Source organism: Triturus cristatus, chromosome 2_1 (genome assembly GCF_964204655.1).
Source record: "Triturus cristatus chromosome 2_1, aTriCri1.1, whole genome shotgun sequence".
NCBI lineage: Eukaryota > Metazoa > Chordata > Amphibia > Caudata > Salamandridae > Triturus > Triturus cristatus.
This window is the reverse complement of record NC_140581.1, coordinates 592873694-592896923: the sequence shown is the minus strand read 5'-3', so window position 1 is coordinate 592896923 and position 23230 is coordinate 592873694. Positions and strand designations below refer to the sequence as shown.

Here is a 23230-nt window from a genome sequence, read left to right as displayed (position 1 = left end):
CCAGACACATTACAGGAGTGACATACATCCACATATGTGCATTTGAAGGATGTTGTCTCATACAGACAGCTGCCGGCAAGCTAGACGCACAGGTCACATGTCATTGAAAAAGGACAGACCACACACCTTGCCATGAAGGGGTACATGTCAAAAATGATCACACAGACATTGAGACTACGCTGATATGTCCTAAGCTCACAAGTCCCTGTTCGATGCATACAGACACACGTTACGTGTTATTCCACATGTGTCCTGGTGTGCATAATAGTGTGACATGGGCATCTACACACAGACACATGTTGGATGCAGCTACAGCAGATGCCGTTGACGGAACACCAACAGCAAGATCATGGAAACACATGACACACACATGACATAGTCACATCGGGGCACGCTGGTAGTGAGATGTCAGGTGTCATCATCCATGTACCTGGCATCAGGGGACAGTTGCGGGTGTTGGTGACTGTGCCATGCCAGTGATGCAGTGCTTGACAAGTTTGAACTACATGCACACATGTAAAAGGTGTGAAGGGGAAGTGCGCCACATAGTGCCCCATCACACATGACATGTGTACACAGGTCATCACACAACTATTGGGTTAAAACATGAGGAGACATGTGCCAGCTCACTGCCTGACATACCTAGGCCCTACACATGAAGCACTGCACTGACAATGACTTGATGTCCATCCTTGTGCGAGTCTGACACCTCCATTCCTTTCCTGTGCGCCTCCTATCACCAGTGTGAGCTGTGAAACGCACCGTATACACGCTCTGAGGGCGTGTGTACGGTCGTATCACTATATGGGTTTTGGGTAGGAGTACGCGTGTGTGTACGGACCGTACACACGTACGTGTACACAGTCGTCCTATCCCTATGGGAGTGTCGCCGTAGGCGTACGCCATAGAGATACGGCTCGTACCCGCGTGTGTAGGGCCCGTAGCACTATGGCAGTGTTGCCGTAGGCGTACGCCATAGTGCTATGGGCCGTACCCGTAGTGGTGCCCTAGGGGTACGTGTGAAACGCACCGTACCTGTGTGGGGATTTGAAATTTACAATGGGGACACATAAGGGACAAGTATTAGGGCCTACATGCATGCTGGTTGTCATGGATACCCAGTTTGAAGTTCAAATTTTTCCATCATGTGGCCTGGAAAAAGCTGTTGGCCACAATATACATTGTTGAAAAGTGGTTGTTGACTTGACATGATGCTGCAAATTCGAAAAAATGCTAATGCTGTCACTGGTGTATGTTTAAAGGGATTGGAGGAAACGTAGGATGCAAAGGAGTCTGACCAATCACTCTGCACTCCTGTTACTGAAATAGGCCAGCAAGGCAGATATAAGTCAGGAAGAACCCATGAGAGGGCACTTGCCTGCACAACCTTTGATTCGACACCACTGCTGCTGCTTGTGATTCCTCTGGCACCATGTCGCGGTCTGTGGAGAGGGCCCAGCCATTCACCCAGGAGGAGAATGAGGCGTTGCTGGACGTCATCCTCCCACAGTTCCCCAGCCTGTATGGTAGACCAGGGGTGCAGGTGAGTGCTGACTCTGCTACCTTTGACTGTGCCCCTTCTTTTTGTGACTGGCACTTCTGGCATTGTGTCCAGGTGTGACAGACATGAAATGTTGTTTAGAGTGGGTCCCGGGTGGGGGGGGATGGCTCATGTCTGTCATGCAGAGCATGATGTGGTTCATGTGTGCACTCCTCACTTGCATTGTGCTTACTGTGACATTCACTGCATGCTGCATGTCACATTCAGCATAGCTAATCCTCTTGACCCTTCTTGTTCTATAGTCCTGAGGTGATTCAGTGTTCCCCCGTGTGACAGGTGACTGTACCCACAGATGTGTGTGAGTTGAGTGGAGCTGTGGTGAGAGTGTCCAAATGATCTGGACATTGATGTGTGTGAATGTTCCTTGTCATGTGGGTGAGTGTCTATGTGGAGTGTTGCACCACAGCTGCATGGAGGAGGCAACAGCTCGACCCATCTGATGTGAGAAGTAAGCCGTGCTGTGTGTCTGACTTGCTTGGCTAGCCCCACGCCTGTGACACCCCCCAGGCAAGTGGCACATGTGCAGAGTGAGGTTTGTATCGGCTGTTGCCACTGGCAGGTGAATGATCTGTGCCTGTGTGTGTCTGTGTAGTCTGCTGTTGTTGGGTCAGTGGCCTGGGGCATGTGACTGCTTGGAGGTGCTGGCCATCAGCTTTGTGTTGCTTGTGATGTCCAGTGTATGCCATGATCAGGGAGTGTGTCGCACCCCTCATGCCACCTGTGTACTTTCAATGCCATGTAGTGCATTGGGGTTTCTACTGAGCCTAATGTCCCTATGACAAAGGTGCTATTCATTGGCAGCATACTATGCCCTGTTCAACATATCAAAGATGTTCAAATGTGTGTCTCTGTGACATGGAGCAGATGTAGTGATGTTGTCTCACTTTGTCATCCACACAGGTAACCGCCTACGAGAAGGGGGAGATATGGAAACGGGCCGTCAGGGCCGTGAGATCTGTGGAGGGTCACAGTCGGCGCCTGGCACAGGTGTGGAAACGCTGGCAGGACATCCGGTGCTGGACCAGGAGGATCGCCCGGTTCCTGCTGGGGGACTCACCAGAAGGCAAGAACCGCGGGCGCCGGCGCCTGACCCACCAAATGAAGCGTGTCCTGGCGGTGGTCTTCCCTGACATGGATAGGCGGCTACAGGAGAAGCAGCAGCAGCAAGGGGGTAGGTACATGTGTGTTTGTTGTGTGTCACCAGCTTTTGGAAGTGCTCAGTCGCCTGGATACACTGCCAGGGTTTATATGTGCAGTGCATATCCTGTTCCCCCAAGTCACCCGGTGCTGTTCTTCCTCCCTTCCGCTCCTTGACATGTGTTCCCTGGTCTGTGTGTAGTCACTCTTGCACAAGGTAATCTAGGCTGCCAGTTAATCCAAGTGCCCAAAGCTTGCAGCATCATGTGTGGGGGTGGTCTGTGACATGTGTTGGGACCTTGCCTCTGCCCTGTCCAGTTCAGTCATTTTGGGGTCCATGATTGTTGGCACTGATGCTGAGTCTTAACATAGGAGTGTGAGGCTTGAAATGAACAGACGTGCAGCATGCATGACCGATGTTGTGGCCTCAGACATGATGTGCATGAGGGGGAGATATGCATAGTGCGGGAACGGTTGCTCCTCTTTGCAGTCAGATCTATCCAGGACCATGGAGCAGTGTGGCCACTACAGTCCCCTGAGACACCTTTTCCTAGGAATCATGTGTGTCATCCAACACTGTGGACATTCTCTGTGTCTTCAGCATAGGTTGGGCTCTGTGGCATTTTACCCTGGCCTCATTTGTATTTACGTAAAGTGTGCTACATGTGTCCACTGTACAGGGTGACCCAATGTGGCTTGTGCATACTCACTGTGGCCAGTGCCTGTGTGTCTCGGTACAACTATCTGATGATGGTTGTTTGTCAATAATATGTGTGGTCAGCCCCACGAGGGGTAGTTAGAGTGCACTTTGGATTTCATGAAGCCCATTTTTGTGATCCCAGATGAAGAGGTGTAAGTCCTTCCTCTGTCTCAATCACATAGTCTCAGGTAGGGGGGGGGGTTTGTGCGGCCAAGGCCTACATGTCCAAACCTTATGTCTCCTTTCCAGGTCTGGCCTGTGTGTGATGACAATCTGAACAGACATTGACCCAGTCATGTTGTGCAGGGTTTAATGTTTGTGCTTTACAGCATGTGTCTAAAGTTTAAAGACATGGTTCCTGCTCATCCTTTTTTGGCAACGGTGTGTGGTCCAGATGCTGTGCTCGACTGTCCACAGACACTTGCTTCTCTGTATAATTCGATATCAAGTTATTTGCTGTTGTGTCATGCTCTCCATTGTTTCCAAGTGGCATGGTGGGTCAACCAACTGTGTAGTGCAGGGCCTACATATGTGCGTAGTATTGTAGATGTTACTCATGATGCTTTTCATGCTATGCACTGTGACCTATGTAGTTTGGACTCATGTGTCATATGTATACAGGTGTCTGATTATTTCCTGTCTCTTCACCTTGCCCACAGCATCGTCGGGGGACACCGAGGGAGACACCGGCACGGACGTGGAGGAGGGATCCAGCACTGGTGCCACCAGTGCTGGGGAGTCTGGCGCAGCAAGTGGCACGGAGGGCGAGGGGAGTCAGGCGGAGGACCTGTCCAGTCCCAACACCAACTATGACGCTGACGGGTCCGAGGCTGAGATCCCAGAGGGGGTGGAGGCTGCTCCCACAGCTGAAAGCAGCACTCCATCTCTCGCCACCCCCTCCATTCCCATCACTGCCCTCCCACTTGCTTGGGTCCATTCTGTCCGTGCTAGGCGACAACATGTCTCCTTCGTGCCAGGCACCGCACCCCCTGCCCCTGTCTCCCCTGCTGCCGTCAATGCCGAGTCTGTGGACATCCTGCGGCAGTTGCAGGTTGGTCAGACATCGCTGCTTAATGTCCTCCATGGCCACACCAGACTGCTGACACAGATGGTGTCGTACATGGAGGGCATGTCAGCAGCGATGTCTGACCAACGGATGTTGCTGAGGTCCATGGACTCGTCACTGACGGCATCAGTGGGTCTCCTGCAGCGCTCTGTCCCCCCCTACCCCTGCACCATCCAAACTTCCCACTCCCATGCCTGTCCCAAGCACACCCAGACATACCCATGCATGCACCCCACCAGACACAGGCAGCACACCAACAAGGAAGGCCAAGCGCACACCTCTTGTCACGCACACACAGGGGGAAGTAGGCACACCCACTGGGTCGGGGGGAAACGACAGACACACAGCCACAGTGGGAGTCTGCAGTCCTCACGACCCACTTCCTCCAAAACCACTCCCTTTAGCTCCCCTGCCCAACAGTCAGACAAAGAGTCCTTCTTGGCCAGTCTGTCCCTCAGCCCCAGTGTGTCACCACCCCGCAAGCGGTCGAGGAAGTCCCCGGGCAGGGGAGTTGAGTCCCCCCCCCTGTCCACACCCTCCCCCAGTAGCGCTGCAACCCATCCCTCCGACCCCCCACCCCTCCTTGGGGCCTGTGGTTCCTTCGGGTGCAGGGGAGACGCTGGAAGACCTTGCGACCGTGTGCAGCGCCATCCTAACCACCACCTTTGGCGCTGCCCCACCCCCTGTGGTGGAGTCGTCCGTCCCTGCACCCACAACACCTACCCTTGCCCCTCCTGTCCCTGCGGTGCCTGGTCCTTCCCCCCCACATGATGCCCCCCCCCCCGTGGATGAAAAGGAACTCTGAACTGTGCAGGCAAGCTAGGGGAGACGCGTCCCAATGTGTCCCCCCCCCCCAGGAGTTCGCATATGGACTGGCCTCTGGGCCTTGTATATAGTGTACATTTCAATTCAAATATTATTTTTATGCTGAATAAAGCATTTTGTTTTTCATTTGCACACTAATGCTTTTCTGGTATTGCTGTTGGTGCTGTTGCTCCATGAGTTGGGGTGGTGATAATGTGTTAGGTGTCTGGGAAATGTTGTAGTGTGCTGCTCATGGGGTGGACCCTGGTATCTGCGTGCCATCACAAGGTCTCTGCAAATAATCTTTGGTCATGTAAGCTCTTACTGTATGGTGACATTGTCCCAAGGAGTGTTCCTTCCTCTGTGGCACCTGACATCTTCCCTGCAGGGTGTGTGCTGACCTGTGTCTACATTTCCTTGGTGTGTGACGGATCCCTTCAACTTTGGCCATGCCTGCTCAGCAATGTCTCCGCCTGCATTGTCTGTGCCATCCTTGGTAGTCACTGTACTTGTGTATGGAGTATGTTGCCATGGCTTCATGGTCCCTTTTCCGCACTATGCATGTGTGTACTCCCAGCCTAGCACACATGTGTTACTTGTTCTGCAGGGTATTTGGGCACCTGACTGACAATTGTGGGCATTGTATCTGTGGGTACTCCACCCTTTTCCTTCCATGGGAGGCAACAACTTGTTGGCTGCCCCAGCACCTGTACATTCCTATCAGTCCTGGAATGTGTGTGACAGTGTGTGTTCCCTTACGCTCTCTTGGTTTAGTAGGGTTTAACATGAGTATACAGTCTTGTTGCATGATCTCAGTGTGTGTATTGTGCTGCCACCTCCAGGGGTGGGTATGCATGTGTAATTTGTCATCACACCCACATGTGGTGTGTCATGCAGTGGGGGAAGGACATCCATCCTCATGGGAGTGGGACACTGATGTGTTGTCATGGCACTCTCAACATAGTTGCACATTGTGGATGCCTTCATGCACCCATGGAGTTTTGGTCACCGGAGGATGATGTACACACCCCCATGTCTCTGTCCACTGCTGGGAGTCCTCTGCACCCACCCCTCATATGTCTGGGCACTGCTAGGAGTGATAGGCACCCACCCCTCATATGTCTGGGCACTGCTGGGAGTGATAGGCACCCACCCCTCATATTTCTGGGCACTGCTGGGAGTGATAGGCACCCACCCCTCATATGTCTGGGCACTGCTGGGAGTCTTCTGCACCCACCCCTCATATGTCTGGGCACCGCTGGGAGTGATAGGCACCCACCCCTCATATGTCTGGGCACTGCTGGGAGTCCTCTGCACCAGCCCCTCATATGTCTGGGCACTGCTGGGAGTGATAGGCACCCACCCCTCATATGTCTTGGTACTGCTGGGAGTCCTTTGCACCCACCCCTCATATGTCTGAGCACTGCTGGGAGTGATAGGCACCCACCCCTCATATGTCTGGGCACTGCTGGGAGTCCTCTGCACCCACCCCTCATATGTCTGGGCACTGCTGGGAGTGATAGGCACCCACCCCTCATATGTCTGGGCACTGCTGGGAGTGATAGGCACCCACCCCTCATATGTCTGGGCACTGCTGGGAGTCCTCTGCACCCACCCCTCATATGTCTGGGCACTGCTGGGAGTGATAGGCACCCACCCCTCATATGTCTGAGCACTGCTGGGAGTGATAGGCACCCACCCCTCATATGTCTGGGCAATGCTGGGAGTGATAGGCACCCACCCCTCATATGTCTGGGCACTGCTGGGAGTCCTCTACACCCAGCCCTCATATGTCTGGGCACTGCTGGGAGTGATAGGCACCCACCCCTCATATGTCTGGGCACTGCTGGGAGTGATAAGCACCCACCCCTCATATGTCTGGGCACTGCTGGGAGTCCTCTGCACCCACCCCTCATATGTCTGGGCACTGCTGGGAGTGATAGGCAGCCACCCCTCATATGTCTGGGCACTGCTGGGAGTGATATGCACCCACCCCTCATATGTCTGGGCACTGCTGGGAGTCCTCTGCACCCACCCCTCATATGTCTGGGCACTGCTGGGAGTGATAGGCACCCGCCCCTCATATGTCTGGGTACTGCTGGGAGTGATAGGCACCCACCCCTCATATGTCTGGGCACTGCTGGGAGTGATAGGCACCCACCCCTCATATGTCTTGGCACTGCTGGGAATCCTCTGCACCCACCCCTCATATGTCTGGGCACTGCTGGGAGTGATAGGCACCCACCACTCATATGTCTGGGCACTGCTGGGAGTCCTCTGCACCCACCCCTCATTTGTCTGGGCACTGCTGGGAGTGATAGGCACCCACCCTTCATATGTCTGGGCACTGCTGGGAGTGATAGGCACCCACCCCTCATATGTCTGGGCACTGCTGGGAGTCCTCTGCACCCACCCCTCATATGTCTGGGCACTGCTGGGAGTGATAGGCACCCACCCCTCATATGTCTGGGCACTGCTGGGAATGATAGGCACCCGCCCCTATGTCTCTGTCCACTGATGTGGATCGTAGCACGACACCCACCCACCCACCCGCCTGCACCCTTGGTGCAGTACACTGCTCACCTGGGCATACACCCCCCAATATACTGGTCAGATGCTGCACCAGGCCCTATCCCATCATTCGTGGCGTGTGTACGCCTTGTATCAATGATGTGCTGGTGCCCTAGGGGTACGCGTGATGCGCTCCGTACCCACGCTCTGAGAACGTGTGTACGGGTCGTACCACGCGTACCCCTACGTCACCCCAAGAATTGTGGTACGGCACGTACCCACGCCTTAAGAGCGTGGGTACGGGTCGTACCACGCCTACCCCTACGTCACGCCAACAATGGCGGTACGGCCCGTACCCACGTTGGGGTACGGCCCGTACCCAGGCCTTCAGAGCATGGGTACGGGTCACACCACGCGTACTCCTACGTCACCCCAAGAATGGTGGTACGGCCCATACCCAGGCCTTTAGAACGTGGGTACGGGCCGTACCGCCATTGTTGGGGTGACGTAGGGGTAGGCGTGGTACGACCCGTACCCACGCTCTTAAGGCGTGGGTACTGTGCGTACCACAATTGTTGTGGTGATGGGACGTGTCCACATCCACTTCCGTTGTGGCGGGACGCAGGCCTTGGTGGACACGCCCCCACCCCCGAAGTGACCAGACCCTGGAGGTAAGGTATGTACAGGGCATGTTTACTTGTTAACTTGGATGGGGGTTATGTTTCCTGCCCCTGCCCCCCACCTTTGCCCCTGGGTGTTGTTCTGACCTTCTGCGGCGTCTGCGTCGGTTCCTGTGCACCAGGTCGTAGGCCATGAGGGCCGGGATGACACGTAGGATGGGGTCCATGGCTGTCCGTCGCGTACAGGTGCTCCTTCTTCGCGTCGTCCTCAATTTCCCGGGAGTTTTTGGCTGCCGTAAAATATTTGCCGTGCGGATCGACGTAGCGGTACAAAAGAGGGTGGTGATGGACGGAGCATCAGAACCAATCAACCACTCACACCCAGTCAACAGATCTGGGTTTGATCCATCACCGTTCTTTAGCCCACTCTGCCACCCCAGTTCAGACATGGCCATATGCAAATCAGTATGACCCTGTGCCTCATGGGAACAGTCCAGCCCGAACTGCCAAGCCATGCCTTCCCTGGACCGGAAACAAGCTTCCTAGGACCGGTTTCTGACATTTCAGCCGTCTTCAGCCAGGCTTGCTTGAATCCAGTGGCAAAGTGAGCAAGGGACTCACGTCTGAGCATACCCTGCCAACTTATGGCGAACAAAGCGGTACAAAAGAGGGTGGTGATGGACGGAGCATCAGAACCAATCAAACACTCACACCCAGTCAACAGATCTGGGTTTGATCCATCACCGTTCTTTAGCCCACTCTGCCACCCCAGTTCAGACATGGCCATATGCAATTCAGTCTGACCCTGTGCCTCATGGGAACAGTCCAGCCCGAACTGCCAAGCCATGCCTTCCCTGGACCGGAAACAAGCTTCCTAGGACCCGTTTCTGGCATTTCAGCCGTCTTCAGCCAGGCTTCCTTGAATCCAGTGGCAAAGTGAGCAAGGGACTCATGTCTGAGCATACCCTGCCAACTTATGGCGAACAAAGCGGTACAAAAGAGGGTGGTGATGGACGGAGCATCAGAACCAATCAAACACTCACACCCAGTCAACAGATCTGGGTTTGATCCATCACCGTTCTTTAGCCCACTCTGCCACCCCAGTTCAGACATGGCCATATGCAAATCAGTCTGACCCTGTGCCTCACGCGAACAGTCCAGCCCGAACTGCCAAGCCATGCCTTCCCTGGACCGGAAACAAGCTTCCTAGGACCGGTTTCTGGCATTTCAGCCGTCTTCGGCCAGGCTTGCTTGAATCCAGTGGCAAAGTGAGCAAGGGACTCACGTCTGAGCATGCCCTGCCAACTTATGGCGAACAAAGCGGTACAAAAGAGGGTGGTGATGGACGGAGCATCAGAACCAATCAAACACTCACACCCAGTCAACAGATCTGGGTTTGATCCATCACCTTTCTTTAGCCCACTCTGCCACCCCAGTTCAGACATGGCCATATGCAATTCAGTCTGACCCTGTGCCTCATGGGAACAGTCCAGCCCGAACTGCCAAGCCATGCCTTCCCTGGACCGGAAACAAGCTTCCTAGGACCGGTTTCTGGCATTTCAGCCGTCTTCAGCCAGGCTTGCTTGAATCCAGTGGCAAAGTGAGCAAGGGACTCACGTCTGAGCATACCCTGCCAACTTATGGCAAACAAAGCGGTACAAAAGAGGGTGGTGATGGACAGAGCATCAGAACCAATCAAACACTCACACCCAGTCAACAGATCTGGGTTTGATCCATCACCGTTCCGTGCGGAGTGACGTAGGCACGAATCGTACTTGCTGGTTCGTAAAACGCTGCCTGACTCTGTCCGGACGTCACGTGTGTGGTGTCCCGGATCGGAATTGTGGGTATATTTTTGCCGGTCGGTGTTTTTTACGATTCGTACGGAAATGGTATTTCTGTACGAATCGTACTTACGGGTTTGCAAGGTGGTTTTCCCGGGTACGAGTCGGACGGAAAATACGCTCCGTACAACGGTTCGTACCTGGGTTTTACAGGATCGGAATCGGCACCATAATGTTGAATATGTCAGAGTAAAACAATTACCATCAAGTTGTTGTTTCCTCAACCGCCAAACATCTAGAAACAGTAGTCGGTGCACTTCTTTTGTTTTCTTGCATTTTTCAAAACTTCCTTGGGTTTGTAATGCCTTGTGGTCCTTTGATTTTCTCTGTTTTCTTTGTCTCATTTCGTCAGATCTCCTGGAGAAGTCTCGGGTGGTTTTTCAGTTAAAAGCTGAGAGGGATTATCACATCTTCTACCAGATCTTGTCCAACAAGAAGCCAGAGCTGCTGGGTGTGTGTTTAATCCTCTGAACTGGTTGTGCGACAATATGAGTTTAGTGGTGTGTATATCAGCCTAAAGAGTGGAGTCCAGCCTTGTCAGATATGGGTAGGGAGACACAGAGGGATAAAGTGAATTGGCAAAGATCTAACAATGTGGGCAAGTGAGTAGCTGACATGAAAGAATATGTTTCCTGGTCAGTCGACAAGTGTGCCACACTGTTTGGCGGAGAGAGCCATTGCTTTTGTTTTGGAGAATGCCACACAGAGAGGCTGAATTTTAGTGATAGGGGAGCCCTTGGTTGTGAGCAAATGAGCCTGAGCTGTTCCAGTGTCCTTCGTTTGTTGAGTAAAGTGGGAAAGATTGTCACATCAACTGCAGCATGTGTGCCTAATAACACATATCACTTTAGCTGTCATGGACTGGTTCTGGAATATCATATATATTAATGCACTGCAGCATGATTAACAACCTCAACGTTTGTTGGCTGGTGTCTGAATAAAATGTCTTTCTATTTCCTTCGGTACAGACATGTTGCTTATCACCAATAACCCGTATGACTATTCCTACATCTCCCAAGGAGAAGTGACTGTCGCCTCCATTGATGACGCAGAGGAGCTCATGGCCACCGATGTAAGGACACATTGCCATTACTGATCCCTCCTTTAATGATAGGCCATGCTTGCCTACCACTTGCTGCCTCTCACATCCCTACCCCAAGCACTACTTCCACACAACGATGGCTGCGGTAAGTAGGGAAGGAAGAGAACTGTCCAGAAGGACAGAAGCAGGCACAGCAATTCCCAGGACAGTCCACACTCATTATACCCTGGAACATCATATAGGACACCCTGTGTCTTCTCTCTGTCTTTCTCTTGCCTTGAGGGTGGGGGGTCAGGAGGAGCGAAAGAGATTGAGAGAGAGAGAGAGATAGAAAGAGAGAGAGAGAGAGGTCTTCCCTCTTAGAGAGCTCCACTTGAAAGGCTTACAGGATAAGTTCTTCTCATTTACCTGTGGCGGACTTACCAATACGGGTCTCTGGGGTCATCGAATGAGATGGCCAGAAAAAAAGTGCATGACCAGGTCTAGGGGATCCCCACCAATCAGTATAAAGCACTGGGAAAGCCATTAGGGCTCACCTGGGGCAGTAGGTCGCAGACCTATTGACTTTGTAAATGCTTCTTTTCTTTTGCAGTTGTTTAGTGCAAAAACCATGAAAAGCTAGCTTCCTCTGTGTGTATACGTGTGCCCACACACAGCAGTTATCTTTCAGTAGTTTTTGGCATACTTCACCACAAAACCACTCAGATGACTGTGGTGCTTATGCATCCAAATGCATAGTGGCCATCTTGGAGTGGATTTTGTGACAAAGTATAACACAACACATTAAATGGACACCTCCGTGCATACGCATGCATTTACAGGCAGTCATCTTTTTGTTATACTTTATTATTAATTTAATGTTTCAAGATGTCTGATAACCATTTTTGAACAATAAATTAATAATAACGTTGTGCTGGGTGCTGCATACAGAAAGCAAAGCACACAGTGTGCACCTGCTGGCTCTTACACCCATAAATAAATAAATTAACAGAGCAGACAGAGCAGTAGGCATCAGAGCAGCAGGCAAGTGCTGGAGTAGCGAGAAGAGAGAATCAGGGAGGGACAGGCGAGCAGAGGTAAGAAGGGTGAGACCAGAAAGCAAACAGTCTCTTAGGCTGTGGAATGCAGAACTACCAGAGGTTAGAAGTTATCTGGATGCCAACTTCGAGCGTCTGCTTTCGGGCTCCAACCAGACTGAAAATTGATATCTGTAAAGAATTAAAAAGTAATTACTAAGCTGAAAGGTCATTTAGAGACCGGAATATCCAATCACTAATTGGTACTTGTGTATGTAAACGAGCCTACATGAAAGCTAAGGAATATGGCTCTCCCGAGACCGAAAAGCTCTTCTGGCAAAAATGTAAACAAACGTCCTCTGAGCCAGTACAGGCTAGATACAATCCTGGACCTCTAAAGAGTACTTTAGGGAAAATAAATGTATTTGTAGTTTTATACTTGATTGTTTTCTGTCTAGTTAAAGTCCAGTACTAAAGACTTTTAAATTACTCCAGTATTGGAACTTCCATAGATTCACATGCCGCTCCACGTCGAGGTACTGGGATAGATTGACATGAAAAAACGTTTCAGGCGGAGTGGAACACATAGGACTCCAAAGCCTGACTTCTGTTTGAACATTAAGTGAATTTACAAGGTTAAGTGCCTGCCTTCAGGATTAAACTGTGGAAGTCACTTTCTCTCTTCTGGGCCTGCCATACATAGGTCGATCTTGTGACTTCTCCCCGCTTAGTCATGTCTGCATAAGCAGAGACAGCACTACTCCAAAAGGGGAGTTTATCTTGGTAGGCTGTGAGTAGCAATAAGACGCCGAGTGGCACAGAAACAACCGACTGAATGAGGTAAGAGAGAGCCAATGGCCTGTGGGCTCATCTAAGATGCAATTGACAATGATTCAAGCCAATGGCTGCTAGAGGAAGAACACAAAAAGCCAATGGGCTGACCCAAAGCCCAGTCTACCTGTACTATACTATTAGATACAATAGGCCTGTAAGTGACAGCATAATTTGTTTGTAGGCTAGATATAAAAAAGGTCCCTTGCCCATGGATAAACTGACAGCTATCAAACACTTCTTTTCTTATGCTTTTTTTCTTTCCTTCATTTGTATCTTGGTCTCACCCATGTCTTGGTCCTGACCCCTCCATCGTTTTCCTCTTAGCCTAGCGTTTTTTCCTTCTCCATCCACCCCTCTGTCTTATATCTCTGTCTTTCCCCTTCAGTTCCCTCTTATAGCTTTTCCAGTCATTTTTATTTTGTCCTGATGCTTTCCTTGGTAAGTTCTTCTGTCTCTGCCCTTTTCTCTCCTCTCTACCCATTTCCTCTTTCTCTTTTTCCCATCCCTTTCTCCCTCTGTCTCTCTCTCATCTTGTTCTGAATCTCTGCTGACAGAGCGCCTTTGATGTCCTGGGCTTCACAGCGGATGAGAAGAGTGGGATATACAAGTTGACAGGAGCCATAATGCACTATGGGAACATGCGCTTCAAGCAGAAGCAGCGCGAGGAGCAGGCCGAGCCTGACGGCACTGAAGGTACATCCCTCCCGAGAGACTCCTTCCATAGAGCTACTTTGCACCCCCTGAGCTCTCTTGCCAGGTGCTTTGTTCCCTGGACCCGCTTGGTCACAATTGCTCTGACCCCTAGAGTTGCTTAGTGCTACAGCATCTCTTAGTGCCCAGTTGCTGTTGTGTATTCTAGTGAGTGCCTCAGAGATGATTGGCCCACCAGAGTTGTTTGCTCCTCTAGAGATGCTTTGCCTTTTATAACTGCTATATCCCTGAAAATCAACCTGATCTCCCAAGGTCCATCACAGTTTCTTTGTTTCTCAGAGCCATTTTCAAATGCAAGTGCATATATATTGTACTAAAGACACACAAAGTGACAAACAACAGGAGCTATATGCATATTTTAAGAAATATTATTAATATTAGCCCAAATAAACACAAGTGATGGTGAACCAGGTAATGATGCGATCTCAGATAACACGAGGAGACACTGACCTCTGCATCCATCCCTGTTTACATCCATATAGTTGAGCTAAAGTGTATTCATAGGGTCTTTAATTGAGCTTCCTGTGTAAATGTGTGACTCTTCAACAGAGAAGGCAGGATAATGTTCTTCGGTAAAGGTAACTTTGTTAGCGGTGAAACACAGCTGAAGATCTTTCTTGATCTTGTTGAAGCTCTGCGTGTTGTACCTCATCCATGGTTGAAACATCACATGGATGACATTCATATGGACAGATCAACCATAAAACCACAGCCTCCATTATTCTTGCCCACTCATACACACACTGTATACACCATGTAGGGCACATAAATGCACATGCATAACATGCACTTGGAATGTTAGCGCAAGGATCTATATTCGCGTAAAAATGCAGACCTTTACTTCAGCGTCCCAGTAGGCCTCCACTCTAGTGTCACAGATAAAAAGACCTGGTCACAAATAATAATTTATAAACACAATTTGCTGCTGCCACCACTCTATGTGCTAAACATGTGATACAGACAGTAGTCTGCTGTTAGACAAACATGGGCATGCTTGTCGCGCTCATCTAGGTAAGAGTACCTTACTCGTCTCAATGGGTAGGCCTAGGCCTTTGCACACCTACTAGATTAGCATGAGGCTGGGGCAAAAATCAAAAACCAGGTTACCATATGCTCGCAGTCAGAGCAGGGGAAGGTGACTGCACACCATGCAGGGGACATTCCCATCCCAAAACCAATCGTTAAGATCTGAGTCAACCGAGCGTTGCTAGAGGCACCTTATGGAGCAGTTCCAAATCCAGATTAAATAACACTGTTGATGATAAAGGGCCATTTGGAATCCCACACTGACAAAGCCAATCTAGATTTGAGCACCTCCAGCCAGACAACAGCATAGATATTGTATCCCAGAGTCAATCAGTGCTCGCAGACTATTGTTCCCTCATAGCCACTTGGTTCCGCAGAGTGCATTTGTCCCACAGGTTTAACTGGTCACTCAGAGCTGCGTGTTCCTCGAGAACAGCTATGTTCTTATAAATTCTTGCTTTCTCAGAGCCGATAAATCCTGCAAAGCAGCTTTGTATCTATGTGGTATTTGCATACCGTGAACCTAGCTGTAAGGCATTGGAGTGCTGTAATGGGTCAAAGGCAATGAAACAGTCAACATGTAATTACCGCTGAACCTAGTTGTTTTCTAAGAGCAAAAGCAGACTGCTGTACCTTTGTGATGCAGTGTTCCTTAAAGTGATGTGTCTCAAGCCCTTTTCTAAACTGGAGCAGGGTAGAGGCGACCATGATGATTATGGACATGCTGTCCCAGATCCTGGCTGCATACATGGAGAAGGTCATAGTTGCTTAGTCCAATGGGTTCAGCGGGTCCCTCAGAGTAGCTCTGCCTTCAGAATTTCTTGTTCTCTGAGGTTCACCTTGTCCCTCAGCCCTCCGAGTTGCTTGGTTTATCAGGGTCATGCTGTCCCTCAGATACAATTGGTTCCTCAGGTTCACTTGGTCTCTTAGTTGATTGGTCTCACATATCTGCTTTGTCTCCAAGCGTCACTGGGTCATCCATCGCTAGATTGGCTCCAAGAGCCTAATTTTCCTCAGGAGTGCATTTGGCACACAGAAGGTTTTATCTTCATAGTCATTTCACTCCCACTCCCACTTCATCTCATAGAGAGGCTTTGTCTTGAAAGCCATTTGTTCCCCTTACCACTTCGTCCCTCATAGTTGCTTTATCCAAAGAAGCCCTTTGCTCACCAGAGTCTATTTTCCCTAAAGTATCTTCATTTCCAAGGCCAGTTGGTCTCTCAGTACAGTTTAATCTCCCAGAGTGGCAGTCGTACCTCATCTGTGAGCTGTACCGGATGTAGCATAAACTCATATGTAAATACAATGCAGGAAACTCTCGTGGTCGAACGAGCAGGTCTGCACCAGCCTTATCAAGACAAACTTTACACAGCTGTATGGGACTTTGGAAGACTGCAGAATGCAGGCGCCACGGACTCCTGACCCCACAGTGCCTACCTGAGTGGGATGTGCACATCCCCTTTAGCCACTCATCACACAGGTCTCAGTAACCCACACTGTTTAGAAGGGTAAGAAAGAAAAAGCAAAAATGCTCTCTTTCAGGGGTCTCTAAAGTGCATCCGGGCCACAGACACTCCTATTCTCTGTTGCAGATGCTGATAAGTCATCCTATCTGATGGGCCTGAATTCGGCTGACCTGCTGAAGGGCCTGTGCCACCCCCGGGTGAAGGTGGGCAACGAGTACGTGACCAAGGGGCAGAATGTCCAGCAGGTGAGAGACAGTGAAGACTTCCATTTCTCTCCTTGTCTCCAGCTGTCTCTCCCTTTGTTCCAGATTTCTCTGGGTGTCACCCTTACCCATTACTGGATGTTTCTGTCTCCTTCTCTCTAGGTGCAGTACTCTATAGGTGCCCTGGCCAAGTCAGTGTACGAGAAGATGTTCCTGTGGATGGTGGTGCGCATCAATGCCACGCTGGAGACCAAGCAGCCCCGGCAGTACTTCATTGGCGTCTTGGACATCGCCGGCTTTGAGATCTTTGATGTGAGTAAGGTCCACCCTTACCCTTCGTGACACAGTCACACTGACAGTACGTGTATGAATCAAACTGTCCACATGTGTATGAGTTAACCCGGCTTTATATGATTGAGCCACAACGTCAACACATGTCTGAGCCAACCCTCCAATACATGTCTGAGTCTCCTTAATATACATATCAGCACCAAACTGGTCGCACAAGTCTGAACTAAACCAGCCATATGTGTCTAGACTGAACCATCTATACATGTCTGAGCCACATCAATTATGCATATTTGAATCAAATCCTCAAGACATGTTTGCGACACCAGCCATACATATCCAAGCCAATCCGGACATACATTTCTGAGCCAAACCATAGATACATTTCTGAGCCACAAAGGACATACATATCTGAGCCAAAGTGTCCATACATGCCTGCACCAAACTGGCCATACAAGTCTGAGCCACACCAGCCATACATATCTGAGCCACACCATCTATATGTGTTTGAGCCAACCAGCCATATATGTCTGCACCAACCCCATCATACATGCCAGATCCAAAGGGCCATGCCTGTCTGATCCATGAAGGCTATAAACATCTGAGTCAAACTGGCCATACATGTCTGCAACAAATCATCGATACATGTCCAAGCCACACTGGTCATACATGCCTAAGCCAAATTAGCCATACATGTCTGATCCAAACTGGCTATACATGTCTTAGCCACAAAGGCCATATACCAGTAAACCAAACTGGTCATACATGTCTGAGCCAACCGGACATACATGTTAACCAAACAAACCACACATACCTATACCAAACCAGCCACACATCAGACACAAACCTGCCTTAGATGTCTGAAAAAACAAGCCTAAGATGTCCAAGATACACCGGCCTCTGCTGTCTGAGCCAGACTATCCATACCTGTCTAAGGCACACTGACCATACATGTGTCTCAGATGGACCGCTTGGTATGGATCCTCCTCAAGTACTAAGAACTGTCCGTAGGAAGTGCATTGCTGCAAAAGAGCTTTAGGAATTGTCAGGAGTGCTGACATTTACCCATAGCAGATGGCGTGGAAGCGCTATCTGCCAAGGAACTATTGTGAGTGCTGTAGGTATGCTAGTTGTAGTGCTGCTGCAAGGCGTGGAGCCTGGGCAGCATTAGCTATAGAAGATTGTGCGAAAGCGCTGATTGTGAGATGTAACAGATGTGATTGGCTATGACAGAGCACAGAGCAGCACATAGTGGTGATGGGGTGTTAGCTGTGACAGAGCTGTAGGAAGCCTTGTTAAAGGCTGTATGATATTACAACGCGAGGAAATACAATGCAGTACTTTACCACGCACTTCACATTTTGTTACCACGCATATACATTTACAGTGCATGTCTTTACCAGTCTTTTTAAGGTACGTATTTGAACGGTAAGTTTTATATGTATATTCTTCAATTAGCTCCAATCCACTGAACCAGAGACGGCACTCCGTGTAGTGCGGCAATAAAGCTTTATTCAAAATCTCTCAAATCGCAGACAAGCACGTCTTGTCTGCGATTTGAGAGATTTTGAATACAACTTTATTGCCGCACTGCATGGAGTGCTGTCTCTGGTTGAGTGGATTGGAGCTGATTGAAGATTTATCGTCAGGGCGCGGACGCTAACAATCACCAGCGTACTGTTGTAGTTTTATATATATATATATATATATATATATATATATTACCTACTGGCGGTCGCCAGTAGGTAGTTATAGTTAGGACCCCTTTTCCATAGGAAAACCTCAACATTCTATTTTGAATAACTTTGGCGCCGGTCGATGAATCCTCGCGAATTTCTCAAAATAGGTGGGGCGCTACGCTCCGCTCCTACCCTGAAAGTCTCGGGGGGATCCGTCAAGCGGGGGCTGAGATAAAAGGGGGGTCCCAAAACGCGTTTTCCCCATGCATTTTTCCATAGGACCTTTAGAACGAGCTACAGCCCGAACGGCTGAACAGAATTACTCGAAATTTGGCAGAGAGGTAGTCCCTAGGTCAAGGAAGTGCCTTTTGTAGGTTTGGTGTAAATCTGTTCAGTAGATTCTGAGAAAATAGCCTTTAAATCAATATATATATCTGAGCCCGCTTACGGTACGCTTACCGTACGCTTACCGTAAGCGTACGGTGGCGTGCGCGAGCGCGATTCTGATTGGCTCTTAGATCTTAGTAAACATTCGAATCGGCCGAAACCAGGAAGCGGCGGCCGCCATTTTGTGTATTTCACTCAGAAAAAAAGAGTGAAAACAAGAAAAGGGGGCAATGAGGAGAGTTACAGACCCCCTTACATTTGTGAGGGGGTCAAAGAAGGACTGTAAAGTACAAAGAAAACATTTATTGATTTTAAAAAAAATCACGGGGTACGCGTACGGTAAGCTTACGGTAAGCGTACGGTAGAAAAAAAAAAAAAAATGAAAATCAGATTTAAGTGTTTAGATATTAGGGGGCTCTAAAAAGAGCCGTTGTGTTTATGAAATGATTTTTTAGTGGTACCTACAAGTAAGTACCGATGCAGAGTCTAAGGTTCAAGAGGAAGACTCTGTTCCCTTCATCATTGAAGTGCACACCATCTCCTCTATAAATGTCTTGCATGTCATAACGCAAGTTGTTGTGGTAAATGGCACCCATACCATAGTCACGGAGGAAAGCAGAAACAGATTTGTTGACGTGCTTTCTTGCTTTGTCATCGCACCGCGTGCCCACCGTGCGTGCACGGCACTAACTGCGTAAAGTGGGCGCGCGGTGCGCGAAGCGCACCGCGTGCTCACTGTGCGCGCACGGTGCGCAAAGCGCACCGTGCGCGCACGGAACGAACTGCGTTAAGTGGGCGCGCACGCCACGAATGGCGTAAAGTAACTTAGCATTTAAAAAAACGTACAAATTCACTGAAAAAACCATAGGTTTCACACACGTTATAGTTAGGAATTAGCATTTAAAAAACCTTGCAAATTCACTGAAAAAACCATAGGTTTCACACATGTTATAGTTAGCGGAAATTTTACTGATAAAAAACCAATGAAATTCCCCCGTTATAGTTAGTGCAGGCAACTATAAGTCACGCGACCGCAATCTTCTGCTGATGACATATGTGTCTTTATGAAAAAAAAATATTTGTAATATATGTATAGCTAAAAATGTATGGAAGAAGACATGGGCAAATAAGTGTCTAAATACAGTATTAGCATCAGCAGAGGATTGCGGTCGCGTGAGTTATAGTTGCCTGCACTAACTATAACGGGGGAATTTCATTGGTTTTTTATCAGTAAAATTTCCGCTAACTATAACATGTGTGAAACCTATGGTTTTTTCAGTGAATATATATATATATATATATATATATGTATATATATATATATTTTTTTTTTTTGATTTTTGGGAGGGAGAACCTCCAAACCCCCCACTTTTTATTTGCCCCTCCAACTCAATACCCTTTACTCACCCCTAAAACCTAAAAACCCTAAAATACTTTTACCACCCTATATCCCTTCGAATTTCTAAACCCTAAACTAGCTTTACAACCCTATATCCCTACCCTTCCCTAAAACCCCACCCTAACCCTAAACCTTAAACACTTACCCAACATCAAACCAAAATATATATATATATATATATATGTATAGTCACTTAAAAAACCATAGGTTTCACACATGTTATAGTTAGGTGGACATTTCACTCGTAAAAAACCAATGAAATTCCCCCGTTATAGTTAGTTGAGATAACTATGACTCGCGCGCCCGCAATCCTCTGCTCATGACGTCACATATTACATCACTCATGACTCATGGTCAGTGGCATCACTCATGACATCACTGATGACATCATCCTTGTGATAGAGTGGCTGTCGCGCGAGTTATAGTTATCTCAACTTTCATTGGTATTTTACGAGTGAAATGTCCACCTAACTATAACATGTGTGAAACCTATGGTTTTTTAAGTGAATTTGCAAGGTTTTTTCAATGCTAATTCCTAACTATAACGTGTGTGAAACCTATGGTTTTTTCAGTGAATTTGTACGGTTTTTCAAATGCTAAGTTATGTATTTATTATTATATTTTTTATATATTTACTTTACAATAAACTACGTCTTCAACATTTTTTAATGGTTTTTCACCGTGCGCGCACGGTGCACGCACCCCGCGATTTAAAAAAAAATAATTAAAATGTTTTTTTCTGCCTTCGGGGTCCTTCAGGGACCCCCTGACAAAGGCTAGGGGGTCAGGAACTCTCTACCCTGCCCCCTTTTCACGTTCACCACCTTCCTTTTTCACTCTCGCACTCAAAACAAACAAAATGGCGGCCGACACTTCCTGATTTCGACCGATTCGAACGTTGACTGGCATGTAACCACCAATCAGAATTACGCTCGCGCACGTTAGGGTGCGCGCACCGTGCACGCACGGTGCGCGGCTATAGATATTTATGTACTTTAACTGCAATTTTCTCAGGAACTACTGAACAGATTGACTCCATATATGCAAAAGGCACATCCCTGACCTGAGGACTACCTCTTTGCCAAATTTCAAGTAATTCTGTTCAGCCGTTCGGGCTGTACCTTCGACTAAAGGTCCTATGGAAAAATGCATGAGGAAAACGCGTTTTGGGACCCCCCTTTTTTCTCGGCCCCCGCTTGACGAATCCCCCCGAGACTTTCAGGGTAGGAGCTGAGCGGAGCGCCCCATTAGTTTTGAAAATTTCGCGAGGATTCGTCAACCGGCGCCAAAGTTATTCAAAATAGAATTTTGAGATTTCCTATGGAAACACGGTCCTAACTATAACTATCTACTGGCGGTCGCCAGTAGATAGTTATAGTTAGGACCTATTTTCCATAGGAAATCCGCAACATTCTATTGGGAATATCTTTGGCGCCGATTGACGAATCTTCGCAAAATGTTCCAAACTTTTGGCCAGCTCTGCTCCGCTCCTACCCTGAAAGATTCGCGGTGATTCGTCAAGCGGGGGCCGAGAAAAAAGGGGGGTCCCAAAACGCGTTTTCCCCATGCAATTTCCCATAGAATCTGTTGTCGCAGCTACAGCCCGAACCGCTGAACGGAATGACACCAAATTTGGCAAAAAGGTAGTCCTCAGTTCAGACTCGTGCCTTTTGCTTAAATGGTGTAAATCCGTTCAGTAGTTCCTGAGAAAATTAGAGTTAAAAGTACATATATATCTATGGCTGGGGAGGATCCGCGGATCCTCCCCGCACCCTCCCCGAACCCTCCCGAGCACGAGCTGAATGCTAATTGGCTGCCAACACTCTGAATCAGGAAGTGTCGGCAGCCATCTTGTGCCTCGGGTAGAACCGAGGCACAAGAAAGCACAAAAACAAAGACGCAAAACGCAACAAGGGGGCAGGGTAGAAACACCCTGACCCCCTAGGCCTGCTCAGGGTGTCCCACAAGGACCCCCAAGGCCCAAATTGTTTTAAAAATTTTTTTTAAAAATCCCGCTAACGAAAAAAAAAAATCGAACCGCGGTCTCCCGCGCTTCGTTTAGATTTAGCCCCCGGGGGGGCAAAGTCCCGGGGGCAATATGGTTTTATAATGGGGGGCCCAGAGGGGCCCCCCAGCCCCGGTGACTGCCACCCCCTGGGGCTTATGTTAATGTTTGGGGGGGCTCATGGCCCCCCACAGCCCCGGGGACCGCTAGCCCCGGGGCTTTTTTAAAAAAAACAACAAAAAAAACAACCCTGTGTGGGGGGGCTCGAGCCCCCCCACACGCCCCGGGGACCGCCACCTCCCCGGGGCACTGAATATGTAAAATAGGGTGTTCCTTACGGACCCCCAAGCCCCGGGGACCACCACCCCCAGGGGCTTTAACTTAAGTGGGGGGGCCGCGCCCCCCCGGAGCCAATGATGGCCCTGGGGACCGCCACCCCCCAGGGCCGGCTCCTGCAGTGTCCCGGGGTGCCCACCCCCGGGACACTGCTGTTTGCTATGGCAGGGTGGGAGCCTCGCGGCTCCCATCCTGCCATAGCAAACTGCTTTGGTATTTGGAAGAGAGAGCAGGAAACCTGCTCTCTCTTCCAAATACCCAAGACGATTGCTTTTCCACACGGGGAGCAGCATGTTAGCTGCTCCCCGCAATGCCGGCTCCCGCAGGACTCGGGGAGCCGGTGGGGCCGTGGGGGGATTGGGGACCCCCCCCACGGCCCCCAACGGAGGCCAGGCCCCGGGGGATGGGGTGCCTGGGGCCCTAAGTGGCCCGGGAGGGGGCCACGCGGCCCCCCTCCCCAAAATTAATAAAAAATACATTACAAAAATGACCCGGGGGATGGGGTCCCCGGGGCCATAGGTGCACACGTCACCTCAGACCCCTCCCCTTTCCTTCACCATTGTACAAATATTCCTCTAAAATCAGCCGAACTACG

General features: G+C 49.5%; 1 protein-coding gene across 1 annotated transcript in view; it reads left to right on the top strand.

Moving 5' to 3' along the window:
- Positions 1–23230, top strand: part of LOC146865664 (myosin-6) — a 353172-nt gene that overhangs the window by 183641 nt on the left and 146301 nt on the right. Inside the window, exons 10-14 of the mRNA XM_085632498.1 lie at positions 10596–10694; positions 11212–11315; positions 13690–13828; positions 16465–16583; positions 16704–16853. Coding sequence (XP_085488624.1) covers positions 10596–10694; positions 11212–11315; positions 13690–13828; positions 16465–16583; positions 16704–16853 — 611 coding nt within the window. The remainder of the gene's footprint in view (positions 1–10595; positions 10695–11211; positions 11316–13689; positions 13829–16464; positions 16584–16703; positions 16854–23230) is intronic.